The sequence below is a fragment of the Osmerus eperlanus genome, chromosome 3 (assembly GCF_963692335.1).
Source record: "Osmerus eperlanus chromosome 3, fOsmEpe2.1, whole genome shotgun sequence".
NCBI classification, from domain to species: Eukaryota; Metazoa; Chordata; class Actinopteri; order Osmeriformes; family Osmeridae; genus Osmerus; species Osmerus eperlanus.
Genome location: NC_085020.1, coordinates 15986064 through 16013628, shown reverse-complemented (window position 1 = coordinate 16013628; position 27565 = coordinate 15986064). Strand labels below are relative to the sequence as shown.

General features: G+C 41.1%; 1 protein-coding gene across 3 annotated transcripts; it reads left to right on the top strand.

Moving 5' to 3' along the window:
• Positions 1-593: 593 nt before the first annotated feature.
• si:ch211-140m22.7 (uncharacterized protein LOC570370 homolog) lies at positions 594-26115 on the top strand. 3 transcript variants are annotated; one of them, XM_062457428.1, is made up of 7 exons: positions 594-791; positions 1104-1170; positions 1611-1713; positions 2795-3931; positions 5636-5699; positions 5774-5898; positions 25817-26115. In XM_062457428.1, exons 2-7 carry the CDS (start codon positions 1126-1128, stop codon positions 25846-25848), a joined length of 1506 nt encoding a protein of 501 aa, XP_062313412.1. In that variant the 5' UTR covers positions 594-791; positions 1104-1125; the 3' UTR covers positions 25849-26115. The 3 variants fall into 3 exon arrangements, with proteins under 3 accessions (XP_062313412.1, XP_062313411.1, XP_062313410.1); XM_062457427.1 differs by having other exon boundaries at positions 595-791; positions 1095-1170; XM_062457426.1 differs by having other exon boundaries at positions 595-791; positions 1071-1170.
• The last annotated feature ends 1450 nt before the right edge of the window (positions 26116-27565 follow it).

The window sequence follows — 27565 nt, the reverse complement described above, 5'->3', positions numbered from 1 at the left end:
TTTCTCTAAAACGAGGTCCCCGAGACTCGAACCCGCGAGATCAGTCTATAAGGCAGAGCTCTTACCACGAGGCCATACGGTACCTAATTATATCTGAGAATATAGCTATAAGAACCGGAACAAAAATATTATGAATGTAAAATAGCATAGACGTTACGTTGTTTATAATACAACAAGATATATGCTAACATATTTTTGACACTAACAAATCGACACATTTGTCACATAACCTTTATTTATCAAGTTGTCAATGACGATTGTGAGACTGACGTCTCGAGGACTTGACGTCACTTGATTTCTTCCATCGCTCGATACAGTCGCCATACCATAATTCGACCAGCAGATGTCCCTATGGAGAAGATGTATCGAACGCTTCGAAAAAGCGATACTTTTTCGACACAATTGTGTCAAATAGCTCGTTGCTTCGGAAAGCTTCGTTTCCCCCATCACGATGGGTAGTGTGAAATGGTTGAAATGCGTGTGTCTCACGGCCAATGCGTGAGAGTTGGCAGCCCTTTAATAGGGAGTGGACAGGCTCTCCGTAGGCGGGCTATAGTGTGTCCCACCACGGGCGAGGGGGCGTGACAGTAGTGCTGTAGTGCAGTTACATAAAAGTGTTCATTGTTCAGGAACTCGGATCACTAGTGCAGAAGCAGGTCCTCCTTGCACATCAAACGAATTACTGCAGTATTGTCCTTTTCAACCTAAAGAGCATATTATTTACAATCAACAGATCTTTTGAGGAACCTGCCACTTAAACTCCTGGAGCATCTGAACTTCACTGACAACTGGTAAAACTTCCATGGCGTAATTTATGACAATGTCAATCTGACCCTGAGCTCTGTGTGCAGGGAATTGCATTGTAAAACTGAGTAAATGGTCGATTGAATTTACGCTTCTTGTGCCAATGTTTAAATAATAACTTGCTGTAGCCTAATGTTGTAAAAATGGCATGCAATATACCATTGTGGACCTTGCAAAAATGTATTGCAACTGTCCCGTTATTGCAATTCATCGCAGACTTTTTAGACTTGACTGCTTAATGCCTAAAATATATTATGTGCATGCAGATTGTGAGCAAAAACCCATTGCAGTTTCAACAGGAATAATTTTAAAAGCTCAAAGATGGCGGCTTCCTTGCTCAGGATAGGACGACTTTGCCCTCTCAAGGTAATGAAATGTCACCCGACAAATCTAGCTATAGTTTCAAAGGAATAGCCCCAATATATTTGTTGGGTTAGTCGTGTTCTGCAAATGTCATTTTTTAAGTGATACTTTTCTTTTTTCTTATAACACAATAGCAACTTGGCTTTCTAGTTATCTAGCCATTAGCTGTTAGCTTTAGCAGGCATACCCAAATGTCATACCTTGAAATTATTGGAACGGCGTGTTTTAAAGGTAAAAATCTAGACCAACTGTACGGAAGACAATAATTAGTATACTTATCTGTCACGCATGCTGTACACAACATGCCATCTAACGTCGTCAGTCTTGCTAGCACTTTTCTTAATGTGGGGCCCACACTCATACCAAGGCCTAGTCCTTTGACACGTCACAAACCAAGTGATTTTCAGTCTAATTTGAACGGCTATGTTTTGTCAAAATGTAAGTGTCTGCATGCTGAAAGCTGGAGCACTCAGAGAAGAGCTCCTGCAGCAGCGCTTCTCTGCACGAAATCTGGTGGTCCCAAGAAGCCATCCAAGAAGAGCTCAAGTAAGTTTCTGAACTTCCTACCACATAATTAATTGTCACAAGGCTAGCATTTGAGAAACAAAAAACACTTTCAGTAACACCAGCTAATGAATATTGGGGTACAAGCACTTTTCGACAAGTAGGCTATATCTGCCTTAGCATTTCGTTTTATTACCTACTCCCTTTCTCCCGTGAATGTAAAGTAAAAAAATGTAAAAAAAAATATTGCTGCAATCAAGACTGAGGTTCGATGTTCCTGTAAATTGGGTCTTATGGTGACTATTTAAAGAAGTTAATGCGTAAGGTTAATTATGCCTTTTTATCATTTATTTTTACAAAGCTATTTGATTTGAATATACCATTCCAGTTCATATTCCATTTGACTTTCCATATTTTACAATATTGTTAAAACAAAGCCACACAAAAGGTTTTCCACAAAAATGCATTCAATTCTCAAGACAAACATTCATATATATATATATATAAAAAAAAAGGTTCTATAATAACTTTTGGTCCATGAAGCAAAATGTTTAATTTTCCACTCTTATAAAATCCTAATTTAGCATAGTTAATGCAAGACTCCTGGATTTTGGAAACACAGCTTCCATTTGTACCACAGATGTGCTTGTACAACATTTGATTCTCATCAACTATGTTGTAATGTGACGTTGTCCTCCACAGATGTCAGGTGTAGCTTATTCACTTAGTTGACTTTTAATATTTCTGTTCATTTTCTCTGAAATGCTTATGTTTACAAACTAAAGATTGTACAATCATTTAATAAAACCATGCTTGTAATGTATAAATGGTTAATGTGTACACTGTCCCTCCTCATACATTTAGAAATGATCTTAGAAATTATAAACATTGTGCCCCATTTACTTATAATCTTATAAAAATAAAATATTTTCTAGTCACCTTATGTGTTGTGTATTGAGACATCCTCCAAAATTCGTTGGAAGTAGCCTTATGGTGCACATGCTGCTAGGTAAGTGTCTTAACATGGGGGGGGCTGTATGTCAAAGGTGAGGTGTATTGTGGTCTGAGCCGCATGGCAAATTTATAGAAATTAACATCTCGTCTGTTTGCCCCTCCGTCCCAGAAAAAAACGAGTCCAAAACTTACTTCGATATAGAAAAACTTGTCCAGCACAGAACGTTTGTGGATTTTCCCAAGAAAGAAGTTTCCCCAGCAGTAGTTGCTGCAGCAGCAGAATCTGCTGCCACTTTTAAGCCTGCCATTGAAGCCGTTACTGCTGAGCCCATAGCTGTTGATGGTGTAGCTGCTGCTTCAGCAGCTGAAAGTGCTGCCCCTGTGGCTGAAGTCCCTGCAGTTGCGGTTGACACAACCGAGTCTGCTCCAGTAGTTGAAGCAGCTGCTCCTATTGTTGAAGCTGTAGCTGGCCCAGCAGCTGTTGCTCCCGCTGCTGCCGATGTCGCTCCAGCAGCTGCAGTCACCGCCCCAGCTGTTGAGCTTGGCATTGAAGCTGCTATACCTGCAGGTGAAGAAGCGCCAGTTGCTATTGAAGCCTCTGCTGAAACTGCTGCCCATGCTACTAAAGCTGCTCCAACGGCTGAAGCTGCTCCAGCTGTTGTAGCAGCTGTGCTTGAACCCGCCGCCGCCGCAGAAGCCGCCGCCGCCGCAGAAGCCGCCGCCGCCGCAGAAGCCGCCGCCGCCGCAGAAGCCGCCGCCGCAGAAGCCGCCGCCGCAGAAGCCGCCGCCGCAGAAGCCGCCGCCGCAGAAGCCGCCGCCGCCGCAGAAGCCGCCGCCGCCGCAGAAGCCGCCGCCGCCGCAGAAGCCGCCGCCGCCGCAGAAGCCGCCGCCGCCGCAGAAGCCGCCGCCTCCGCAGAAGCCGCCGCCGCCGCAGAAGCCGCCGCCGCCGCAGAAGCCGCCGCCGCCGCAGAAGCCGCCGCCGCAGAAGCCGCCGCCGCAGAAGCCGCCGCCGCAGAAGCCGCCGCCGCAGAAGCCGCCGCCGCAGAAGCCGCCGCCGCAGAAGCCGCCGCCGCAGAAGCCGCCGCCACAGAAGCCGCCGCCACAGAAGCCGCCGCCACAGAAGCCGCACCTGTAGAAACGGTTGATGCTGAGGCTGCCCCTGTTGAAGCTGAAGTCATAGCTGAAGCTGCCCCAGTGGAAAGCGCAGAGGAGCTTGTAGACCACGCCTCAGTTGTGGCTGAAGCTGCTGGAGAGGAGCTGCAGGCAGAAGCCCAGGCGGAACCTGAACCGGTTGAGGCGTCAGAGGGTACACACCACACTCCCCTAAACCTTTTTTTCTTCTCTATGGAACCAGCAGTCTACCAACAGTCACATTTCCATCTAATATAAATATTTGATAGATATAATGTGCAATTATACCTGATATCACAAAAGCACTTTGTTCTTTGTGCATCTTATTCTCTTATTCCTTAATGCCCTGGCAGCGGGGAAGAGCTAAAAGGGATGTTTAGAAGCTAGCTCATACATTTCTCTGACAGACGCCTAAAGCTCCATTTCCTGTTTAGTGCTGGGGCCTATATGAACTTAATCCCTAGCCTATTTATTACATTATCTAGCTGCCATTTCTCCTTCATCCCTAATACCTGTGCATGTTAGCAGTCATGCGAACACAGTTCATACATCCAATCTCAACCATCCCCTTCCTGCTTTGTATTTGGGTGCCATATAAATTTTTCATTGTCTAATTTATAATTATACTACTTTGACCATCTAAAGGTGCATGCCTCCACTGAATCCAACTGCACTGCATCTTCACTTGTGATGGGTCTCTGCTTTCGCCTGCTCTGCTTACCATCGTTTGCTGTTTTTGTCTGTGGTACAAGACACTAATCCTTCTGATGGTTTTGTTTGTCGTATTTTGCCTCTGTCCCTTCATTTTGTTGGGTGCTTTTACCTGCCATGTGTTACTGTTTACATGCATTCCCCCATATTCTCATATTGCTGAATATAAATGAAAATAAACTATTTTCAGATCCCTGAATGAGATATATATATATATATAGTAGTCTTAAAAGTTTTGTAAATTGTCAAAACGACTTGTTAGTCTACTGTGAAAGATAATGTTAAGGTTACTGGTTGTTATTGCTATGTTTTTGTCCTGCCTTGTGCTTCCTCCTTTTAGTGTCTAAAAGCAGGAAGCCTTTTGGGGTCACCAGTGTGAAATTCTTTATTTTTCTCTTCTGGCTCAGAAGAGAAATTAGATAATTGGATAATAAAATTATCTAATGTCAATCACTTAATGTCACTACGCTCTGTTGTCATATAACAGAGCTAACTCGCGGTAAAAATGTGATGAGCTGAAAAGACAATTTGAATTTTTTCGGTGTGCTCAAATTTTTTGCCAGTGCCCCATAACTTTTTGGGAGCACCAGTGCCACCGAGTACACGTTCATTTCAAGCCTGTGGCTCTTACACCTTCTCTGGAAGTTGCATGACGTCAGTAATCTATAATTGGTCCCAGTACCTCTCTTTGGTGTTTATTGTATGACAATGTCAACTCTCCCTACCCCTCTTTGTGATCAGTGCAGTCTGAGTATTTGAGTATACTTGGACTGATGTGTGTGGAATTAAAGTACATGACTGTGAGATTGGAAGTTGGCATGCATTTTGCTGTTGACTTTAACTGATACGATGAGTATTACATGCCAAAGTTGTATTGGACATTTCAGTTTTTTCCAAGTGATGCTTTGAGCTCCACCTAGGAATAGCCTAGAATGAAACTTCACTTGAGAAGCTATTCTCTTGTCCAGTCTTTCACTAGTCTTTTCCTATCTTACCCCTCATAGATGCCTTGCTGTGGATACCCCATGGGCAATTTTGTGCATGAGTGTTTGTCCAAATTGTAATTTTATCATGTGGTTCAAGACATACTTAAGTGATGTCCTTATGCATGGTTGTAATGTTCTCTCATTGCGCAAACATTTACATTAATTATGTATCCAACTTGCAGCTCAGTTGGACCCAATTCAGAAACTCTTCCTTGATTCAATACGTGACTACTCCAACAAGAGCCAGTAAGATACCTTTTTACCTGATCCTACAATTCCATCTTCCATACAGCAAACAATTAAACTTTTATTTCTTTCAGGGCTGCTGGTGGTTTGATTGATGCTGGTGCTGACTATCAAAAAGCCTTGGGAGAGGAGTTGACTAAACTGCAGCGACTGTATGGTGGTGGAGATCTCACAGTTTTCCCAGAATTCAAGTTCCCAGGTGAGCCATGTTTCAGAAAATTGGTCATGGGACCTCTCATGCTTTCAAACTGTTTTGGGCTCTTTGAGATTTTAAAGGGGTCATTGATTGCAAAACCGATTTTACCTTGTCACACAACCCCAATTCCAGAAAAGTTGGGACGTTGTGTAAAATAAAATAAAAAAACAGAATACAATGATTAACAAATCTTATAAACCCATTATGTTATTGGGTGTGCTTTGCCTTCGGCAAGGGCACAACCTTTGTTCTCTCACATATATCACATATATTATTATTATTATTTTCCCACCCCTAAGGATCAGTCGATATTTGGACTACATAGAAAACTGCGGTGTCAAAATGTTCGTCTTGGTCTCGATTGCGTTGCTTCTATTGGGATTTACGTTCCGTTGCACGGTTTAGGCTGAACTTAAGTTTTTGTGGCGAAAAGTGAAGCTAACTGTGGCTAACTTGCTAGCCACAGTCAATGACGCTACTTACGTCACTAACGTCACAAAAACTCGCGTGACTACCTCTAGCAGAACATTAGTTTAGCAGCTCGTTAACTTCAGGGAGATAGCTAAGCTAACTGCTTTACTGCAAGGCAGCTGCAGAAACGCCACAAGCAAAGAGGCCTGGGTGATAACTATTTGCTCATTTTACTTTGTGATATGACACACAATTGTGATGTGTAATGTATATAAGCTGATATTATTAAGGAAGTACATCTACTTTCGGAAACAGTAGTCTACTATTTCACTGAAGCATTAGCATGACATTAGCCTCTGTTGCCCGGGCAACACATACTACAGTGGTCTATGATGCATCTGTTTTCAATCGTTAAAATAAACATTCCTGACAAATACATTTTCGTTGTAGGATTTATTATGACATTAGATTACAAGTAAACGATTTGTGGATGAAATTATCATTACCTGTGCTGTGGTTTCAAACCAGTGTAGCTCACTGCAACGCTGTAGCCTACGCGAGACGCAGTCTAGTATTAGCTAACAAAAACATCTCCACAGCTGTTTAAGTCAAACGGCGACAGAACATGTTCGGCACTACCCTTACTTAAATCAAAAGTCTTTCAATAGGTGAAACTATCTGACTAGTGACTACTAACCCGAACTCCATTGCCACAGCCTAAACTTTGTCAATCTGTTCATGAAAATAATTAATTTCAGCCTAAACCGTACAACGGAACGTTAAATCCAATTCAACCAACGCAATCGCTAGCCAGACGAACACAGCAGTAGTCTAGTACTGTACTGTAGTAGTAGAATTTACCGGGGCAGCTTCTCCACACAGGGCTATATCGCATTTTGCGTTGTTACTGACAATGATCGCTACCAGTGAGCTTTTTATGAATGAGCGATTTTCCACTAAATAAATGTCAAGCTTATTTACGTTTTTGGGGGCATATTTTCAGTTAGCAGATGGTACTGTTTGAATCGCGATTCCATCTTCTACTGCCGGTAACGTCGTAGAATAATCTTCAAAGGGGGTTCTTTATTAATGAATGAATGCAATATGAGTAGGCTAAATGCCTGAAAATATCACGAGAAGGGAAAAACTTAAAAAGACGTTTAAATCATAGAGATTATGTCAATTTTTACACCGGTCTGCCAAATGTATTTGTTTTGATTCAACTATGAGGCTGCCTCTTGCAGGGGAAATGAGAAGACATCTATTTCATTCTACACTTCACTCGTATTTTGAGTTGTAAATGAGCAGCAAAAAAAATATGCTTTTAAATCTATGTAATCTTTATAAATAATAACTATGCATTTTTATATAAAATATACAGAAATATCAGTTGTAAAAATTCAAAAACGGACCCCTGTGCAACCGACGCAAGCAAGCACACCCTACAATTTCCCCAGAAATTGTACCCTCTCTAGTTCACATTAGAACACATACAGCATGTCAAATGTTTAAACTGATGAAATGTACAATTTTAAGGAAACAATACGGTAATTTTGAATTTGATGGCAGCAACACGTCTCAAAGTTGGGACAAGGCCATGTTCACCACTGTGTAGCATCCCCTCTTCTTTTAACAACAGTCTGTATCTGTCTGGGAACTGAGGAAACCAGTTGCTGTAGTTGTGGGAGAGGACTGTTTGTCCCTTTGTGTCTGATACAGGATTCTTGCTGCTCAATTATCCTGGGTCTTCTTTGTCATATTTTTCGTTTCATAATACACCAAATGGTTATAACTGGTGAAAGGTCTGGACTGCAGCCAGGCCAGTTCATCACCCGGACTCTTCTATTACGAAGTCATGCAATTGTAACAGATGCAGGATGTGGTTTAACATTGTCTTCCTAAAATATGCAAGGCCTTCCCTGAAAAAGACGATGCCTGTATGCAAGCAAATGCAATGTTGCTCTAAAACCTGTATATACCTTTCAGCATTGATGTTGCCTTTCCAGATGTGCAAGCTGACCACTAGGCACTAATGCGGCGAGTCAGGTGGCTGGGCGGTGAGGGAAGCGGGCTAGTAATCTGAAGGTTGCCAGTTCGATTCCGGGCCGTGCCAAATGACGTTGTGTCAAAGCACTTCACCCTACTTGCCTCGGGGAGAATGTCCCTGTACTTACTGTAAGTCGCTCTGGATAAGAGCGTCTGCTAAATGACTAAATGTAAATGTAATGCACCCCCATACCATCAGAAAAGCAGGTTTTTGAACAGAGCTCCGATAACAAGCCGGTTGATCCCTCTCCTGGTCTGGAGTCTGGAGTACGCAGCGTCCAAGGTTTCCAAAAAGAATTTCACATTTCAATTTGTCTGACCACAGTACAGTTTTCCCACTTTGGCAGTCCATTTTAAATGAGCTTTAGCCCAGAGAAAATGGCAGTGTTTCTGGATCATGTTCACATGTGGCTTCTTCTTTGCATGATGGAGCTTTAACCTGCATTTGTGGATGGCACGGCAAACTGTGTTCACAGACAATGAGTTCTGGAGGGTGTTTCTGAGCCCATGCAATGATTTCCATTACAGAATCATGCCTGTTTTTTATCAGTGCCGCCTGAGTGCCTGAAGATCACAGACATGGAGAATTGATTTTCCCCCTTGTCCCTTACACATAGAGATTTATCCAGATTCTCTGAATAATTGTATTATATTATGTACTGTAGATGATGATATATTCAAAGTCTTCACAATTTTACGATGAGGAACATTATTCTGAAATGGTTCCATAATATGTAGATGCAGGTTTTCGCAGATTGGTGAACCTCTGCTCATCGTTACTTCTGAGAGACTCTGCCTTTAAGTTTTTTTTTTTTAATTACACCCAATCATGTTACTGACCTGTTTGCAATTAACCTAGTTAGTTGCAAAATGTTCCACCAGCTGTTTTTTTTGTTTTTGTAACACATACTTTCCAGCCTTTTATTGCCCCTGTTCCAACTGTTGACGCGTTGCTGCCTTCAAATTCCTTATTTTTTTCCTTAAAATTGTACATTTCCTCAGTTTAAACATTTGACATGTTTTATATGTTCTATTGTGAATAACATAATGGGTTTATGAGATTTGTAAATCATTGTTTTGTTTTTTATTTTACACAACGTCCCAACTTTTTTTGAATTGGGGTTGTAGTTGAATAATGACAGTTTGGTGGGTAAAATGGACATACAGTGAACCTCAAAGTCCAATGACACCTCTTTCCTATCTAAATCTCACAACTTGAAACTGCAGCTGTAAAACGTCGGTTTTGAAAAAGCTGAATTTGTGATGTCACAAATGTAGCATCACCTTTGTCACGCCCCAACATTTACATACAGACCAGCCCTCTGGTGTTCTGGCCCAGGATCTCAGACACTAGTTTAGCTGCGCGCTGCTCTGTGTACTTCCACGGGAATTACAAAGGAGAAAGTTTGGAAGTTTTTAAAGGATATTGAAAATGGACCATCGTAAATGCAGTGTTCAAGGCTGTACAGGGAATGCTGACACTTTCTGAGTCTTCCTAAGGAACCAAACACTCAACGGGCTGTAATGTTTGTCTATGAGAAGATCCCTGTGCAGTTCGACCCTCAATTACACATTTGCTCAAACCATTTCCGAGGACAGTTTTGAAAACCTGGGACAATGTAAAGCAGGATTTGCTATGAAGCTGTTGCTGAAAAGAGGTGCTGTTCCGACCTTATGTTCATCACAACCGCAAGCTGTAGTATGATGTTGTTGCTAACAGTTATTAGCAATGCAAGTAGTAATTTTGAATTGGATGGTAGCAACACGTCTCAAAAATTTTGGGACAAGGTCATGTGTATCTGTGTAGCATCCCCTCTTCTTTTAATAACAGTCTGAATCTGTCTGGGAACTGAGAAGACCATTTGCTGGAGTTGTGGGAGAGGAATGTTGTCCCTTTTGTGGTTGATGCAGGATTCTTGCTGCTCAACAATCCTGAGTCTTCTTTGTCATATTTTTAGTTTCATGATCCACCAAATGTTTTCAATTGGTAAAAGGGCTGGACTGCAGGCAGGCCAGTTCAGCACCCAGACTCTTCTACTACGAAGCCATGCTGTTGTATGTGGTTTAGCATTGTCTTGCTGAAATATGCAAGGCTTTCCCTGAAAAAGACAAATGTTGACTAAAACCTGTATATACCTTTCAGCATTGATGGTGCCTTTCCAGATGTGCAAGCTGCCCATTCTATAGGCACTAATGCACCCCCATACCATAAGAGATGCAGGCTTCTGAACTGAGCTCTGATAACAAGCTGGATGGTCCCTCCTCTTTAGTCCAGAAGACACAGCACGCATGGTTTCCAAAAATAATTTCAAGTTGTGTGACCACTGAACAGTTTTCCCACTTTGCCTCAGTCCATTTTAAATTATCATATTGCAGAAGATGGCAGTTTCTGGATCATGTTCACATATGGCTAGAGATGCTCCGATCAGGTTTTTTGGTGCCAATCACCGATCACTGAAATCAGTATCTGCCGATCCGATAATACCGATCACCGATCACGGTGTCGATTGAAGCATTCTATTTATTGTGTAGCACTTTTTATGAAATGTATTATTCTTAACAACATTTGTATTGTATTTAAATTACGAGACGAGAGAGTATCATGAATTGACAACCATCCGTTCTATTGCAGGGAACGTGCAACATTCCAGTGTAGAAGCTCTCTCGCTTACTATAAAATGTGTAAATAATAATACAAATATAAATCTTTAAATAAATATCACAACAATAGAATCACATTACATTTACATTTAGTCATTTAGCAGACACTCTTATCCAGAGCGACTTACAGTAAGTACAGGGACATTCCCCCGAGGCAAGTAGGGTGAAGTGCCTTGCCCAAGGACACAATGTCATTGGCCTGGCGGGGAATTGAACAGGCAACCTTCTGATTACTAGCCCGATTCCCTAACCGCTCAGCCACCTGACTCCTGCTCATGTGCAACATTCCACTCTAGAGGCTCTCAAGAGAACTTGGAGCTTATACAGTAGCTTTCCTGTGGAAAAATAATACAAACTTAACTGCAACATAAACAGGCAATAGCCAAATATCCAATATGTTTCAAGTCAGTCAGTTTCAAGTCAATTTGTCTGCATTTAGGAGGAAATAACAGACAGAATAAAGATAAAAGGTGCACAGGAAGTCAGCAATTAAACAAAAAACAAAACATGTATATCTATCTGTATAGTGTCTCACTCACTCTCACATCCTTTACTCACTCTCTCACTTCACTCACTTCACGCACGCACTCACTCGGAGAGGGTGCATACTAGAGTATTCAAACCTTACTTCTGATTAAGCAGCATCACTGGAAGATTTGCCTTGATAAATATAAGCATATCAGCATTTTTAGGAGTCAACCTGTTCCTCTTCTCATATAAAATGTCCTGCTGTGCTGAAAAGTCGCTCGCTATCTACACTTGTACAAGGTGCGGAGAGGAAGGCTTGTGCGAGAGCAGGAAAGAGGTCTTTATTGGCCTTCCAAAAAGCAGTGGCTGTCCGTGACTGTTTTCGTTCGAATGCGGGTCTCACAGAGTAACGTCGCACATGTGCGATTCTGAAAATTCCAACCGACTATTTTCCGATAGGCAAAAACTATGACAAACGCTATAGTATGGCTTTAAAATGTACAATTAGAGGCTAACAAGTAACACTAGCAGGTAGTAGCATTGCTACGAGTATTATGCTAGGTTGCTAGGTAACGGAAGCTAACTAAAGCTAGCTAGCTTCCGTTTTGGAAAACAAACTCTGGTGGAAGCGTCGGAAATATTTAGAACTCACGCATCTAAAGGTTAAAGAATCATTTCTTACCATTGGCGGCCTGAAATGCTTATTTAACGTTTTATTGAAACGTCTCAGTAGTTCTTGCAGATTTTATGTCATCTGATCGGCCATGTTTGATCGGCCGTTTTGAGAACGCCGATCAAAACCGATAATGGGAATATCGGCCGATATGGATCGGCGCCGATCAGATCGGCGCATCCCTACATATGGCTTCTTTGCATGATGGAGCTTTAACCTGCATTTGTGGATGGCAAGGCAAACTGTGTTCCCAGACAATGAGTTCTGGAGGTGTTTCTGAACCCATGCAATAAATTCCATTGCATTTAGTCATTTAGCAAATGCTCTTATCCAGAATCATGCCTGTTTTTTATGCAATGCCACCTGTGCCTGAAAGGGTGAAAATCACTGTATTTATTTTCACCCTTGTCCCTTACACAGAGATTGCTCCAGATTCTGAGAATTATTTATTATGTACTGTAGACGATGAGTTATTCAAAGTATTCGCCTTTTTTGCATTGAGTAACATTATTCTGAAATGGATCTACAATATGTAGATGCAGGTTTTCACAGATTGGTGAACCTCTGCCCATCTTGACTTCTGAGAGACTGCCTTTGTAAGTTGCTCTTTTTATACATAATTTTACTGACCCGTTTGCAATTAACCTCGTTTGTTGCAAAATGCTCCTCCAGCTGTAGATTTTTAGTAATACTTACTTTTTCCAGACTTTTAATGCCCCTGTCCCATCAAATTGGAAATTACCCTTTTTTTTCTTAAAATGGTACTTTTCCTCAGTTTAAACATTTTATGTTTTCAATTATCTATTGTGAATGACATGATTTTAAGATTCGCAAATTCATAGCATTCTGGTTTTATTTACATAGCGTCCCAACTTTGAGAATTGGGGTTGCAATATTAAATACCATCCATGTCTATGGACCCGGGGCCCACCAGCTGCTAGGTTTTGAAGTCAAAGCAGCCAGAGGATGACGGAGGCTAGCTGTCCTCCGGCTCATGGTGCTTCCACAGACTGCCGTTGAGTTACTGTAGACCTCGGTCCTAACCTGACGAGCCTCAACGTGCATGTGTACATTTTGTCATTGCAAGCCTCGCCGGATATTTTTAACATTTACATTTTTTACATTTACATTTTAGTCATTTAGCAGACATTCTTATCCAGAGCGACTTACAGTAAGTACAGGGACATTCCCCCAAGGCAAGTAGGGTGAAGTGCCTTGCCCAAGGACACGTCATTTTTCACGGCCGGGAATCGAACCAGCGACCTTCTGATTACTTCTGATTTTTCATGAAAAGGTTTAACCATGTGTGTAAAACTATTTTGATATGACCTAATTTTGATAGGTGGTGCCACCAGTTCCAGATGTGTACGGTCTGGACCTAAATTGGTGACAATTCATCTGTTTTGATTTCGTTTCCAAGATATTGACCAATGAACTTCAGTAGGGGTGTGGTTCAGCAAATAGGCAAATGGTTGAATTTTATCCATCATAAATCTGACAGGATATGTCCACAAACTTTTGAGTTTGTCAGGTATTTAACTCAAATTGACCTATAGGGGAAGTTCATCCATCCATCGTCAACCGCTTATCCGGAGTTGGGTTGCGGGGGGAGCAGCTCCAGCAGGGGGCCCAAACTTCTCCAATCCCGAGCCAAATTAACCAGCTCTGACTGGGGGACCCCAAGGTGTTCCCAGGCCAATGTTGAGATATAATCTCCAAGGCCTCCTCCCAGCTGGAAGTGCCTGGAACACCTCCCTAGGGAGGCACCCAGGGAGCAACCTTACCAGATGCCCAAACCACCTCAACTGGCTCTTTTCGACGCAAACACTGTGGTGTCCACCACAGTGTTTGAGGGTTACTTCCCCTTGAGGCACGTAAGACCTTGAGGCCGCAGCTCTCCACCGCCGCTTCTGCAATGGAAGCTCTGCACATTGCCCACTCCGCTTGAATGCCCCCAGCCTCCGCAGGGATGCCTGAGAAACTGTGAGGTGAAGATCTCGCAGATGTTCCCAGTTCACCCACACTACTCGCTTGGGCTTACCAGGTCTGTCCAGAGTCTTCCCCCCCACCCAACTCACCACCAGATAGTGATCGGGTGACAGCTCAGCCCCTCTCTTCACCCGAGTGTCTAAAAAATACGGCCTCAGATCCAACAACATGATTACAAAATCCTATTTTGATATCGCTCAATAGGTGGTGCCACCAGTTTCAAACGTCCACAGGCCTGGAGCTAATTTTGCCACAAATCAGTGACAGTTTGTCCAAACATCACCATTAACTAAGTTCAAGATGAACTGACTTTGAACTAAGTTTGTAAAAACTAGTGGTGGGCATAGATTAATTTTTTAAATCTCACTGTAATCTTGGCGTTAATCTAGATTAAAATGGCTCATTTGAATTCTGCCAAAGGCATTCAGAATATGTGTGCTACCCAAATAATGACTAAAAGTAAGTCTTTGAGAACGGGTTTCTCAAGCCAGGTGTCGCATTAGACCAGGAGCTCATCTCCTGTTTCCAAAATGCATCACAAACTGCTTGAGAAAGCTGTTCTACTATGATAATTGGTGATGAAAATAAATTGTTCAATAAGATGTACTTGTGTTTATTAACTGGAGTCAGATGGCTGAGCGGTGAGGGAATCGGGCTAGTAATCTGAAGGTTGCCAGTTCGATTCCCGGCCGTGCCAAATGACGTTGTGTCCTTGGGCAAGGCACTTCACCCTACTTGCCTCGGGGAGAATGTCCCTGTACTTACTGTAAGTCGCTCTGGATAAAAAACATCGTAGTTTGACGACGACTTCCCCTGCGCTACATCAGTGCTTGGCTTGGCATCTTCCGCATTAGCTAAGGGATGCTTTGCGTTTAGGTGGTATTTGAGACTGAAATAACTCCCACAGTAAACTAATTCCGCATAGCACAAGGTGCAAACAACCTTAGTCTTGTCGAGGTTTCCATTGGGAAGCTTCTTAAAAATACATTTTCCCTGAAGCAAACCAGGCGGCTTCATAGCTGCATCCATGTTAGCACGTCACGTTTGATGTGATAATTTCATACACAAGGCATACACACAGGTTCGAAGACTCGTTCTCGCCCCCTACAGTGCAATTTGGCTAAGTATACATCCGCGCTAAAATATCAAGGTGAAAGTCATCATAGCTTGCGTAGTATAGACCCAGCTCCCAACCCAACTTTGAGAATAGATTAACGGCAATATTTTTTTTATCGCCCGATAAGTCTCACGTTAACGCAGCGCGTTAACGCCGATAACGGCCCACCACTAGTAAAAACATATTGATATTGGCCAAAAGGGATCCATTTGAAAATGGATATGTGGCAGTATTATTATGTTTTTCTGAAGCTTTTATTTTGAAACTGGGCCTCGGTCCTACTGGCCTTGCTTACTTAACACTAGAAGCGCGGTCAAATGACCCCTGAGTCTTCAGACAGGGACGTTATTACTGACACTTTATGGTCACTAGATGCGCTTCTTGCACGGAGCAAAGGCGCGTCATTTGACTACTAATCACCAAGTAGTGAATTGGCAGATTTGGTCTCGAGTCAAGTAACCTTAAATATTGTTTCACAAGTAGTTAGTTATTCGGACTAAATAGAATGAATAGGCTTATCTCGGGCATTGCATTGTGCACATGATACATTTCTTTGTTTGACCTGGTAAACCGTGAATACATCTTTCAGGCTGTTTGGAAGGTGCGTATCCCATCCCCCTTCTAATGAGCGATCGCTTCAACGTATAGTCTAAAGTCAAGTTACTGTCAACATTCCAAGCACTCCTGCTTACACATCTTTCACCACCTCAATAATAGGCCAACATTTCCTTTAGCTTTGCAAGATGTTGTAGAATACTCATTTATTGGAACTCACTAGACTCATTTATACCTCTTAATATTTCAGAAATTCATTTATTTGTTGTGTATCCGCTTTACAAAACCGGCTGCTACTTCATGAAGTCCTTATTGCTTCCGCTAATGTGATAACATAAGAATTGCATCTACACACAAATGGCTATGTTGTAAAGCAAATGCACTTAATATAATTCAATTACATTTGTTGTCATAATTACATATTTGTGCAAGGGAGCCCTTGCGACATCTGCTGATAGAAAAGCGAATCACAGCCTAGGAAGGCAGGGAGAAAATGTCCAAATGCGCAGCCGGCAGCAATTGAACAGACACAGGAAGAATTTAGCTTTAAACTAGCTTCTCTGTTTCAGAGGTACAAACTCGTCACCTTTTGGCGAAATTCGCAGTTTTTGATCCAAAATAGGTCATTTGTGTAGATCTGCAATACAAATATTTAAAAAAAAATATGTGGGGGGGGGCTAACTAATGTTATCGAGTGCGAAGATATAAAAAAGAAATTCACTCTTCACTGCTGGGTGCTTCTCATGATATCGCACCCTGTCTGAAGGTGTGAAAAGGTCTAAAATATTTCAAGGGGGATTTCTCTGCTAGAGCATTCCAGATTTACCAACATTCAGATAGGCGTATATTCAACTGTTTTCCGATTTCAATGTATGACATAATTTGAAAGCTTACAATCTGCAAAAAACTGAGAAATGACCTTGGCCGACAACAGCCCCTTTTCACCAGAGTGTGTGTGGAAATTCTAGGTTATAGGCTTACTTGATGTTTGCCTCCATGTTGATGCTTAGCCTAATGTAACAACTTTCGGAATGACAAGACAGGCAGTGTAGCCTGTAATAGGCAGTGGATAATATCATACTGGTTGAGAATGTGTATTTTGGTTTTCTGTAGGCTATTACTGTAACATTGGGACACAGTTTCACGTGTGGATGGTGGGTTACGCAACAACTAGCCTGACAGTTTGTACCAATTATGGGCATTCATTGCAGCCAGATGTAAGATTTTTATAATGTTTTATTATATTGGACACCTCGTCCACCTCGTCTTACATAATGAAGTCATAATGGAAACAATGTCATTAGATGGATGTTGTAAAAACTGCTGTTAGTGACACAACCTCATATTAGAAAATTGCTATATTGTAATTTGCCCTTCATATTTATGATTGCTGATGATTTGCAAACAGATAGATTAATTTTGTCATGATGAACAATATCATATTCCTGGCTTAAATCTAGATGGAGGTGGTAACATTCTGATCATGTGTACCATGCCTACAACTGGCTCAAGAAAACACTTGTAGCAGCATCAAATGTAGCCTATGATTTTTAATCCATGCAGTCTTCATAAATAATAAGTATGCATACTTACTTAAAATATACAGAAATATCAGTTGTAAAATTTCAGTAACAAAACGGACCCTTCGGCAACCAGAAATTGTACCCTCTCTAGTTATGATTAAAAATGACTATCACGTTAAAGCCTATTACATGTAATATAATTAAACTTTTGTTTACACATTTCGTAACCTGCAAAATGTGGCTGTTACTGGGTAGTTGAACATGGCATTAAAGCCATTGTTTTCCCCTACACAGTTCACAACTAGAGGAGGCAGAACATTTCAGCCTCCGATTTTTTTTTAATAAAACCTTTTCATGAACTCCTTGTAGTCCAAGGCCTCCTGGTCTGGTCCATTGATGGCGACATTACAACAAGTACAGGACTCTTTTCATAACTTGTATTTTACCACTTCTTGACATCGCCATTCGAACAGCCCTCACTGATTTCACGTAATGCTTTCAGCATTAAGCTTACGGCAACTCCCGAGGGACAAAACACCCTTGTCCGTTGTCACATAGAAAGGTCTGCTACAGTAGGCTATCCTCAGGATTTGCAAGCTAGCTAAACTTATACTATATCTCAAATAATTTTGTAGACGTAACAATGGATTCTGCCACTAAATGAGTGACTTGGCTTTATTTCTGGACATACTATCCACAAACGAAGTGTGTTACACAGTGCTGAAAGATCGCCTATACTCGTGCATTGCTCTTGGTACCCAGAATGTCCTGCGGCAAGCTGAAAGGGCCATTTGGATATTTATAAAATCATTCGGGGGGCCGTACAGAATTATCAACTTAAAAATGTGCCTGCTATATTTGGTCAAACATTTAATTAACTCACCCCTAATGTGATGGCTGGAACTGCTTCTCTTTGGTGAGGTTTGTGATGTTAGCTGGCATGGATGCAGCCTGCTTTGACTAGGGGTGCATCGAACATTTCTTGGGGGGTATCATGATTACGGAAAGGGATCGTATTATTTTTATATTGCTACCATTTTTGCGACTGCTTATCGATCTGAGTGTTAATCAGGCGCGGAGCCATACGTTGTAAACATTCGGGGCTTAGCCCAAACCAACAACGTATTCTGGGTTTGATTTGCTAGAAAATAATTCCACACTTAATGCGAGCGCGCAGAGCGTGCGAGCGACATTATTTGGTACATTGGTACGCAACGCTGCGCGCCTCCAGGGTCCTCTTCCACATATTAAAATAGTGCTGCTGCCAACGAATAATGCACCTAATAATATGGTTCCTGCAGTGCCATAGTGGGCCGGACCTAATGCGGCCCGCGGGCCGGACGTTCCCCACCCCTGATGTAAGGGATAATGCCCGACGAGGTGGCAATATCACCTGATAATGGCCTCCGCGGAAGCCATTATCAGGTGATATTGGACACCTCGTCGGGCATTATCCCGCTTATACCATGGTCACTTGCCAACGATTTTTTTTTTTACAAACATTAATTTATGTTTTCAGGCGTTTTGCAAAAGAAATCTAATGTTTTTTAACGTTAGCCAACTCTGATATTTTATAGTCCGCTCAGCTCATAGAACCAACACCGGCTTTCCCTTGGCTGAGCTATTAGCCCGAAAGCTAACGTTATGCTAGCAAGATTCAGAGGCAATAACATTGTGTACGGTTGACAAACAGTAAATATAATTTGACAGTATGTTTAACAACATGACAAGCCAGCTATCGAGCCATGTCATTGTCCCCAAATAAAATCAAGATTTTTAAGAAGAAAATAATCGGCCATGTGTAGAGTTGCTGCTACTGTCGTGTTGGCCACAGCCTGTCTGCAGTAGATTGACTAGCGAGGTGAATAGCGAATGGGATATGAGATGAGCGGTTACGTGACACTGACACACTACATTCAGAAAAGTAACATTTTTCAAATAGGTTAAAATAGTCACTCATTGTTGTAAATACAAGTTAGCTTGTTAAAGTATTTCAAAATTGTAAATGGAGGCTTTGACTCCGTCCCTGTTGTTATGGTTACTTATTTCAGACACTTTGTACAGGCTCATATACTATGTAGCCAGCGGAATAATTTTGAACGGTGAAAATACAGTTTTGCTGCAATTACGTAGTAGGTGTCCGTTATCACCCGATAATGGACACCCCTGCAGCCAATCAGAATCGAGTATTCACCCAGACCATGGTATAAAGTTTAGATAATTTGAGTGTTCACCCTGATTGGGAATGTTGTATAGTTAGATGGCTATCCAAGCTGTCCGTCAGTGTCCGCTGAACAGTGTGTCTGGGCAAGTAATCAATCGTGAGCATTGGTCTGCTCAACGTTAGCCGGCGCAACGGTATCGTTGTTTGCTTTCAAACTGCGTTTTATATTCCAGTGCGGCTTATACTCCGATTTACAAACACAAAGTGCTCATTCTGGGGGCTTATACACGATGCGTCTTATTTTCCGAAAAATAAGGGTATCACTATAACAAGTATCTGTTACGCACGAGTTTCTTAACCTTTTCCTTTGAAAACTTCTAGGAGAATGTTCTCTGGCAGCGCTTTTCCCAGTGCACTTTGCTTATTACAATACAACGCCACCACACCGATGTAATGCCGCGATTGCAGTTATGAACTAAAGAAATCCACCGATAGTAACGCTTGTTAGAAAATTGTTTTCCATGAAGACACCTGTCTGAGTTTTTTTCTTAAGCAGGAAAAATCCTGAATATGGAGACTGCTGGTAATTGTAATAAACAATTTCCAGTAGCGAAAATTTAACAAATTACCATTTCAATTCATAGTAAGTAGTGTAATGGTGGAAATTCAAGCGGCACTGTGTAGATTTGAATAGTCAAGAGATGGCGGTTACAATAAATTTATTTTGCTTATACAGATCATGATTTAACAAAGTACTTTGTGATCAGTCATAACGAAGGAGGTGCTAGCCACAGGTCGTTCGCCAGAGTGATACAGAACAACCCCAAAACCCTGCCTTATATAAACTTTAGATCAAATGGTTTTTCTGAACTCTGTGATTGGTCAGCACTGCTCAGTGACAGTTAAGACAATATAACCCCCCAGGTCAAGTGACCAAAGTCTTTTGATGTCACGGCTCTTTCTCTAAATGAGGACAGTAAAGATACCCTTAATGAAACACAAACACACAAAGACACAGGACACAATCTCCTTGGCCAAAAGGTCAGGGCTGCTAGATCAACTGAATCCATCTATCCATCTCCCTTTAGGCCACAGAACTCAAACATCCCCCAACCTCTGTGCCCCTAGCTTCTCGATCAGGCATCATAAACCAATACCATAAATACCTTAAGACCAACTGCAACATCCATTTGTTTAAACACAACCTCAGTCTATTAAAAATACATTCTTAGTAACTATATCAAAAAATGCCATTACATTCCTTACTTTTTTTTTTTAAACAAAGGCATACAAAAGCATAAGCATACAAAAATATAAAACATCCATACAGATATGGAGGCAAGTAAATAAAGTAACCCCCTTTAATCAAAACATAACCCCAAAAATAACAAGAGAATTACATATCACTCACAGTAGCCTCTTCATCCTTAAATGGTGGAACCCAGTCAGAATCCTCTAAGGGACTAGTTCATCATTTGAACAGCAAATGATTTAGCCATTGTCTTTTCCACAATCTTCCTTACACGGGGAAACAGACAACAAGCCAAAAACAATAGTATCAACAAAATGACACCTATTCCACACAAAACAGACAAAAGAACTGCCTTCCATTTACCAAACATTTCCCAAGAACCGTCAATCCATGACCAAACTCCTTTTGAATCATCAAATCCAGAATGTTCAGACAATTCTAATCTCAAAGTACGCATGCTTGATAATGCTTTAGTGACTGACCCATCACTCGCTGTATTATTGGGAATGTACGTACAACATGTATTATTGAAAAGTACACAAACACCCCCTTTTTCAGCCAACAACATGTCTAGAGCAATCCTGTTTTGCCATGCCATCTCTGAAGTCTTAGCCAATTGTTCTGATAATCCAGAAATCGCATCAACAGTGTAATTAATAAAACTTTGCTGATTATAATATATATAATTAATCCAATCCACATTTTTGTTAACCGTACAATGTACGCAAAAGAATGATTCTAGTCCTGCAGCTACCTGATTTCTAGCTTTAAACTCAGTAGGCACCCCTCTTGGTACTCCAATATCATCTATGTAAATTCCACTATCAAAAGAACCAACAGGAGCAGCTCGTCTCTGTCTGCCTGAATCAACCGTCACATTTCCTAAAGGCTTAATCAACGTCTTACTAACTAACATCACCTTAGCACACACTCCCACCCATCCTTTTGGTAAACGTGATCTAATTCTACCCCCACAATACCAAAATATATCAGCTATATCGCGTCCTGGATATACCAATGGGCCAGAAGGTGGTGGAGTATGATGTTTTCCCTCACTATCCACACGAACAGAGCTTCTATACTTGTAACAAGGGTGTAAAGTCCCATTAACATCTCTAAACTGCATCGCCTCACAGTATGGATTTACCACCCAAGTATGTCCACAAGTTCCAATCTTTACTTTCCCTTCACTAAAGTTCCCCACGAATACTGTTTTAACAATATCGGAACTTTTCTCAAAACACTCAAACTTTTGCCCTGGAACTATAACAAAATCAATCAGAACATCTTCCGTTCCCTCGTTCTCAATTGGTCCAGTAAGCATAGGACGTACTGCTGCACATCCTAGATCGGAATTTAAATACCAAGCACTAGAACTCTGGTAATGATAGCAGTTAGTGCGACAGACTGGACAATTCCTGAACAAAACCAGATGACTACTGTCCACACATCTCGTTTTATCAATGTCACCTGAAATAATTCGATGGTAATTAAAATCATAACAACTAGTTGAATTAAATGGTGCTGGCATAATCAGTGAAACACCCTTAAGTGGCTGGCAATACACACATGGTGGGTGTTCTTCGCCTAAAACTTGTTTTACTGAATATGTTGCTAACTTATACCAAGAATTAAACTCCATCTCCGATTCCATTTCATCTACAACCTCTCTCTCATCACTTTTCAACATCTGGAACGTTGCAGGTGAAACAGTTGAAGTCATTGGATCTATTGTCATAGTATCATCAGAATTATGCATACTTTTATTCAAATACAAAAGCAAAAATACATTAAGAGCAATAAGAAATGCCATTCCCAAGACAAAACCCACTGCACCCCGTATACCACAAAGTCCAGGTTGTCGGAACTGATGCCATGGTCGTGCATCCGTAGTGGCCATCTTCAGTTGGCTTGTAGACAAACTTCTGTCTGGCGGTGTAGTCTAGTCGAATCGATTGCAAACGACGATCAAATTGCTCAGGGCAACTTTCAACGACACTGCACTTCACGTACAGCTCGGAAATTTCCTTGGTACTACGCAGAACGCGTATCCTCTGCTTCCGTCTCCAGACAAGGTGCACGCTTGCAATGGTTAGCGTGTATCCACGTTGCTCTCCCCTCGATCTTAACCGCCCGATTAGTCGTCAGGAGAATCTGGTATGGCCCCGTCCACCTTGGGTTTTACCAGGCGTTTCAGGTCCTTCACCACGATCCAGTCATCTGGTATCAAATCATGCAGCGGTCCAGTCATAGGAATAGCCTCCTTCACCTGCCTGTGAATCTCACACAAAATAGACTCCAAAAAGGTTGCACAGTGATAAACAAGCACATTCTCACAGAGTTAAAGGTAACTGACTTCTTGTCGTCTGACTTCGTCTTCAAAGTTCTGTTCACTCATTCAACTGAAGTGATTAACACAATGTTGAATCCTATCAACACCAAAATAACTTCCTTAAACAAGTGTGACCCATTATCATTACATAACCTCAAAGAAAAATCCCATCGAAGAATAATCTAAATTAACAAAAGCTTGATCACTGAGCCCCTGAGAAGTCTAAAACTTCTTCCCATCAACAATCATTAAACAGTATCACTTCTCCAAAAATTGAACTCTACAAAATCCATCCAATCAGAAAAAAAGCTCTCCAATCAGGCTAAAATCTATTCTTTTCTCCACTTCAAAAAAAATCGTGTGTCTATTTCTCTCCACGAACCCATTTCGCAATACAATAAGGTCCTTAAAACAAAACGACTCCACACTCGAAAATCCACATTTATCAATCCATATTTGCATTTGCAATAAACTATCGTTACCATACTTTTGCTTCATGTAATCGATGTTTGGACAGGTCAATTCTGTCTCCAGACCATTCATTTTCAGAATTACAATCCATAAACGATAACCAACAACGGAAAATAAAGACACAATTACCCCTTTTCTTTTCTAAAAACAATTAAATTCCGACTTCCCAACTTTCAATGAAAATAACTGCACAATCTTAAATTACAAATATTCAAACCGAAAAAATAATTAAAATTTCGAAAAGTAATTAAAATTTTGATTTTTGTAATTTGTATATAGCTTGAATAATAGACACCATTAGTTACTCATACTTCTTTTAACCTCAAAAAACATATGAAACAAAAATGAACACGCGTGTTGCAAACTTAAAACCTCTACTTTGAAATTTCACAGGCCTATACTTTTTCTTTTCTTTGTTCTCCACCTTCAGGGACTCAAACCCTTTGTAAACACTCACTCACACAGCTGATTTCCTCACAAGTATACTTTTCTCTCGGGACTTAGAATCACGTTTAGGCCGTTAATAAATAAGAACTGCACCAATGCCAATACAATTTCTCAAACTATCACTAACCCAACATATTCTAATCCTTAGGGTCTCAAAAAGACACATAACACGATATAACATGTGAATTTATCTCCCTCTGTGTTTGTTCGTCAACAACACTACCTCTGTGTGTCCGTCGACACACTTCTGCAGACATTTTTTTACGACTTTCACGTAAAAGGTAGGTTCAACAACCTTACCTTATTAATTCGTACGACTTTACACGTACAGGACAGTTTTACCTCTGCCCAATTACTTACTTAACCGAATTATTGACAATAGCCTAAAAAACACACATTTAGACAACTCAATATCACACAGTAACCAAAAGAATATCTCACCGGTTCTTTTGAAGACCCCGCGTCAGCCACAAAACGTCCAACGGGCGCCCCCCCTGGCCCTGCTGTCTCACGCATGGCGGAAGGAAAGGCGGTTTTTTGCCGGAAGATCAATTCGCCGAGGGGAGCCGCCTGCTGAACGCCGTAGACCAACGAGGATCCCCCTACTGGCCACCAAGTGTAATGGTGGAAATTCAAGCGGCACTGTGTAGATTTGAATAGTCAAGAGATGGCGGTTACAATAAATTTATTTTGCTTATACAGATCATGATTTAACAAAGTACTTTGTGATCAGTCATAACGAAGGAGGTGCTAGCCACAGGTCGTTCGCCAGAGTGATACAGAACAACCCCAAAACCCTGCCTTATATAAACTTTAGATCAAATGGTTTTTCTGAACTCTGTGATTGGTCAGCACTGCTCAGTGACAGTTAAGACAATATAACCCCCCAGGTCAAGTGACCAAAGTCTTTTGATGTCACGGCTCTTTCTCTAAATGAGGACAGTAAAGATACCCTTAATGAAACACAAACACACAAAGACACAGGACACAATCTCCTTGGCCAAAAGGTCAGGGCTGCTAGATCAACTGAATCCATCTATCCATCTCCCTTTAGGCCACAGAACTCAAACATCCCCCAACCTCTGTGCCCCTAGCTTCTCGATCAGGCATCATAAACCAATACCATAAATACCTTAAGACCAACTGCAACATCCATTTGTTTAAACACAACCTCAGTCTATTAAAAATACATTCTTAGTAACTATATCAAAAAATGCCATTACAGTAGTCAAATCTGGACCAGATTACCAAGGAGACTCGAAAGACTCTTCAAAACAGAGTAAATCTCTTAAGTCAATGTCTGCTCCACACGCTACCAACTCCTTCATTTTCATTTTTAAAGCTTTCAATTCAAAGTTTGAGTGTTCGTTTGCCATGCAAGTTTGTTTTTATTTCTCTGATAGCCTACAAGTTAAAAAGACAGGGTCACTGAGAACTGACAAAGTAAAGGGCAGTGGCATGCCTTGCCTCTTAGACAGACTGTCAGACAAACTCCATCCGTCCGTGATTCTAAAATTTCCGGCAATTATTTCACATAGAGAAGTATAGCCTATTTACAGGTTGATGTGTGATGGAGTGACACAGGAGAAATGGCAAATTCATGCCTGTTTCGTGCACATTGATGCAAATTTACTGATTTAAGGGACTGATCAGCAACCCAATTTGTGATTTAATTTAGTTTAAATTAGTTGGCATGTCATGTATTAAAGTATATTATTAAAACTGTACCCATTTGAACGGTTGACAATTTTATCATAATTAATGACACATGTATTTCAATTGGTCTTTAACCTAATCCCCTGTGCTTTTCAGAGCCTAAATTGGATGAAGTCTCCTCCAAGTGAAAACCGACAGTCAGCTTTCAGGCGTTGCCTTTTCCTGTTATATGAAGTTGAAGTCCAGATAATTACCAACTGTAATCAAGTCAAAGCTAAAACTGTTTCCAGTAATTTTGTATGTGGAAATATAACAGTAAATTGTCATTATTTGGGAGTTAGACACGTGTTGGAAGATAGGATGATTTTTGAGCTGTGAAATATGCTTTGTCTGAGCGATGCAGGAATGAGCTGAATGTGGAAGTAAATAAACTCATCCATATTTTTCTCCTTGTCTTTCATGCGTAGAGGTCATTAATAGTATAGAATGGCTATTCTGTGAAAAAGGACCATGGTCCTTGCAAGACCATGAACACTAATGTAGATTAATTTGATGGCATACTCAAATACATGGAAACCACTTATACATAAGTGGCCTGAGACAAATGACTGATTACCAAATAACAATCAACTGAGGCAGGAATGTGTGAGAGTAAAATGTATTTAATCATTACTTTGTAAATTCAGAAGATTAATGCTGTTTTTTTAATGGATGAAGACTAATCTTGATATCATTTAGAAATCTTGAAAATATAACTGAACAAAATGTATCGGGTATGTATGTTATTTGCAGAAAGGAATTCCAAGATCAAAAAGTAAATTTCTGAATTTACAAAAATCTGTACATGTAAAATTAAAGATGTCAGGGTTTTCATTTGAACTCATGGATTTATAGAACATTCATTGTTGCCATACCAATGTGTTTGTTATGAATTTGTGTTCTCACAACCGACACAAACACGCATAACAGAACAAGAGTAATTACAAACATTACACAAAGGAACTTTAAATAAATATAAAGCATGAAAGAAGATGCTCAGAGTATGCAATGAAACGGGTTGAGAAAACTCTTCTGTGCTTCTCCCCTCAGAATTTCTCTGAGGGGAGAAGTGTGAAGACAAAGTTAGCAGTATGAATCTAATATCCCAATTAAGTGGATTACAGATGTTTTGAAAGACCTCCCCAAACCCAAATGCACGATCTGTGCATTTGTAGTTATCTTTGTAGTTCACATCTCCATTGTGAACATTGCAAACTTGTGGTTGGACTAACTTTTTTATTGTGAATATTCCTATGGTAAAAACTATGACATGAGAGACACCCTGCATATTGTAGCCAATGCCATGCATTCCTGTCGATGAAATCAAACACTGACAGCTGTGACACCCACCGCTGTTCTATGGCACCCAGCTTAGCTGTCTGAAGGTAACAGAGGGGATTATTATCTGTAAGGATCACAAACTTTGATCCAAGCAAATAACCCCTGAACTTTTCAGTGACCGCACATTTTAAAGCAAGTAACTCCAGTTTCATGCTACTGTAATTACGGTCATTCTTCTCAGCATGGCGTAGCCTGCGACTTGCGTACGCTATCACTCGTTTGGTGTTACCTTGCTGCTGATATAACACTGCACCCAATCCGTGCTGGCTAGCATCTGTCTCAACGACAAAGGGGCAAGTGAAATCAGCAAAACCCAGTATGGGGGCAGAAGTAAGCTTCTCCTTTAACTGTTCAGAGGCCTGACTGCACTCAGGAGTCCACATTGACTTAACCCTTGTGTTGTCTTCGGGTCATTCTGACCCATCAGTCATTGTGACCCACCGTCGTATTGCGACAACTTTAACGCATACAAAAACAAAGTGAAGCATTTTCTTTTAACCGTTGGGCTGTCTCAGACCCTCCACA

Bases quoted from the DNA above. Each gene is read 5' to 3' on its own strand.
- si:ch211-140m22.7 (XM_062457428.1), top strand. From the start codon at position 1,126: ATGGCGGCTTCCTTGCTCAGGATAGGACGACTTTGCCCTCTCAAG. The intron at 1,714-2,794 runs GTAAGTTTCTGA...CCTCCGTCCCAG, and splicing joins GCCATCCAAGAAGAGCTCAA to AAAAAAACGAGTCCAAAACT. The intron at 5,899-25,816 runs GTGAGCCATGTT...TGTGCTTTTCAG, and splicing joins CCCAGAATTCAAGTTCCCAG to AGCCTAAATTGGATGAAGTC.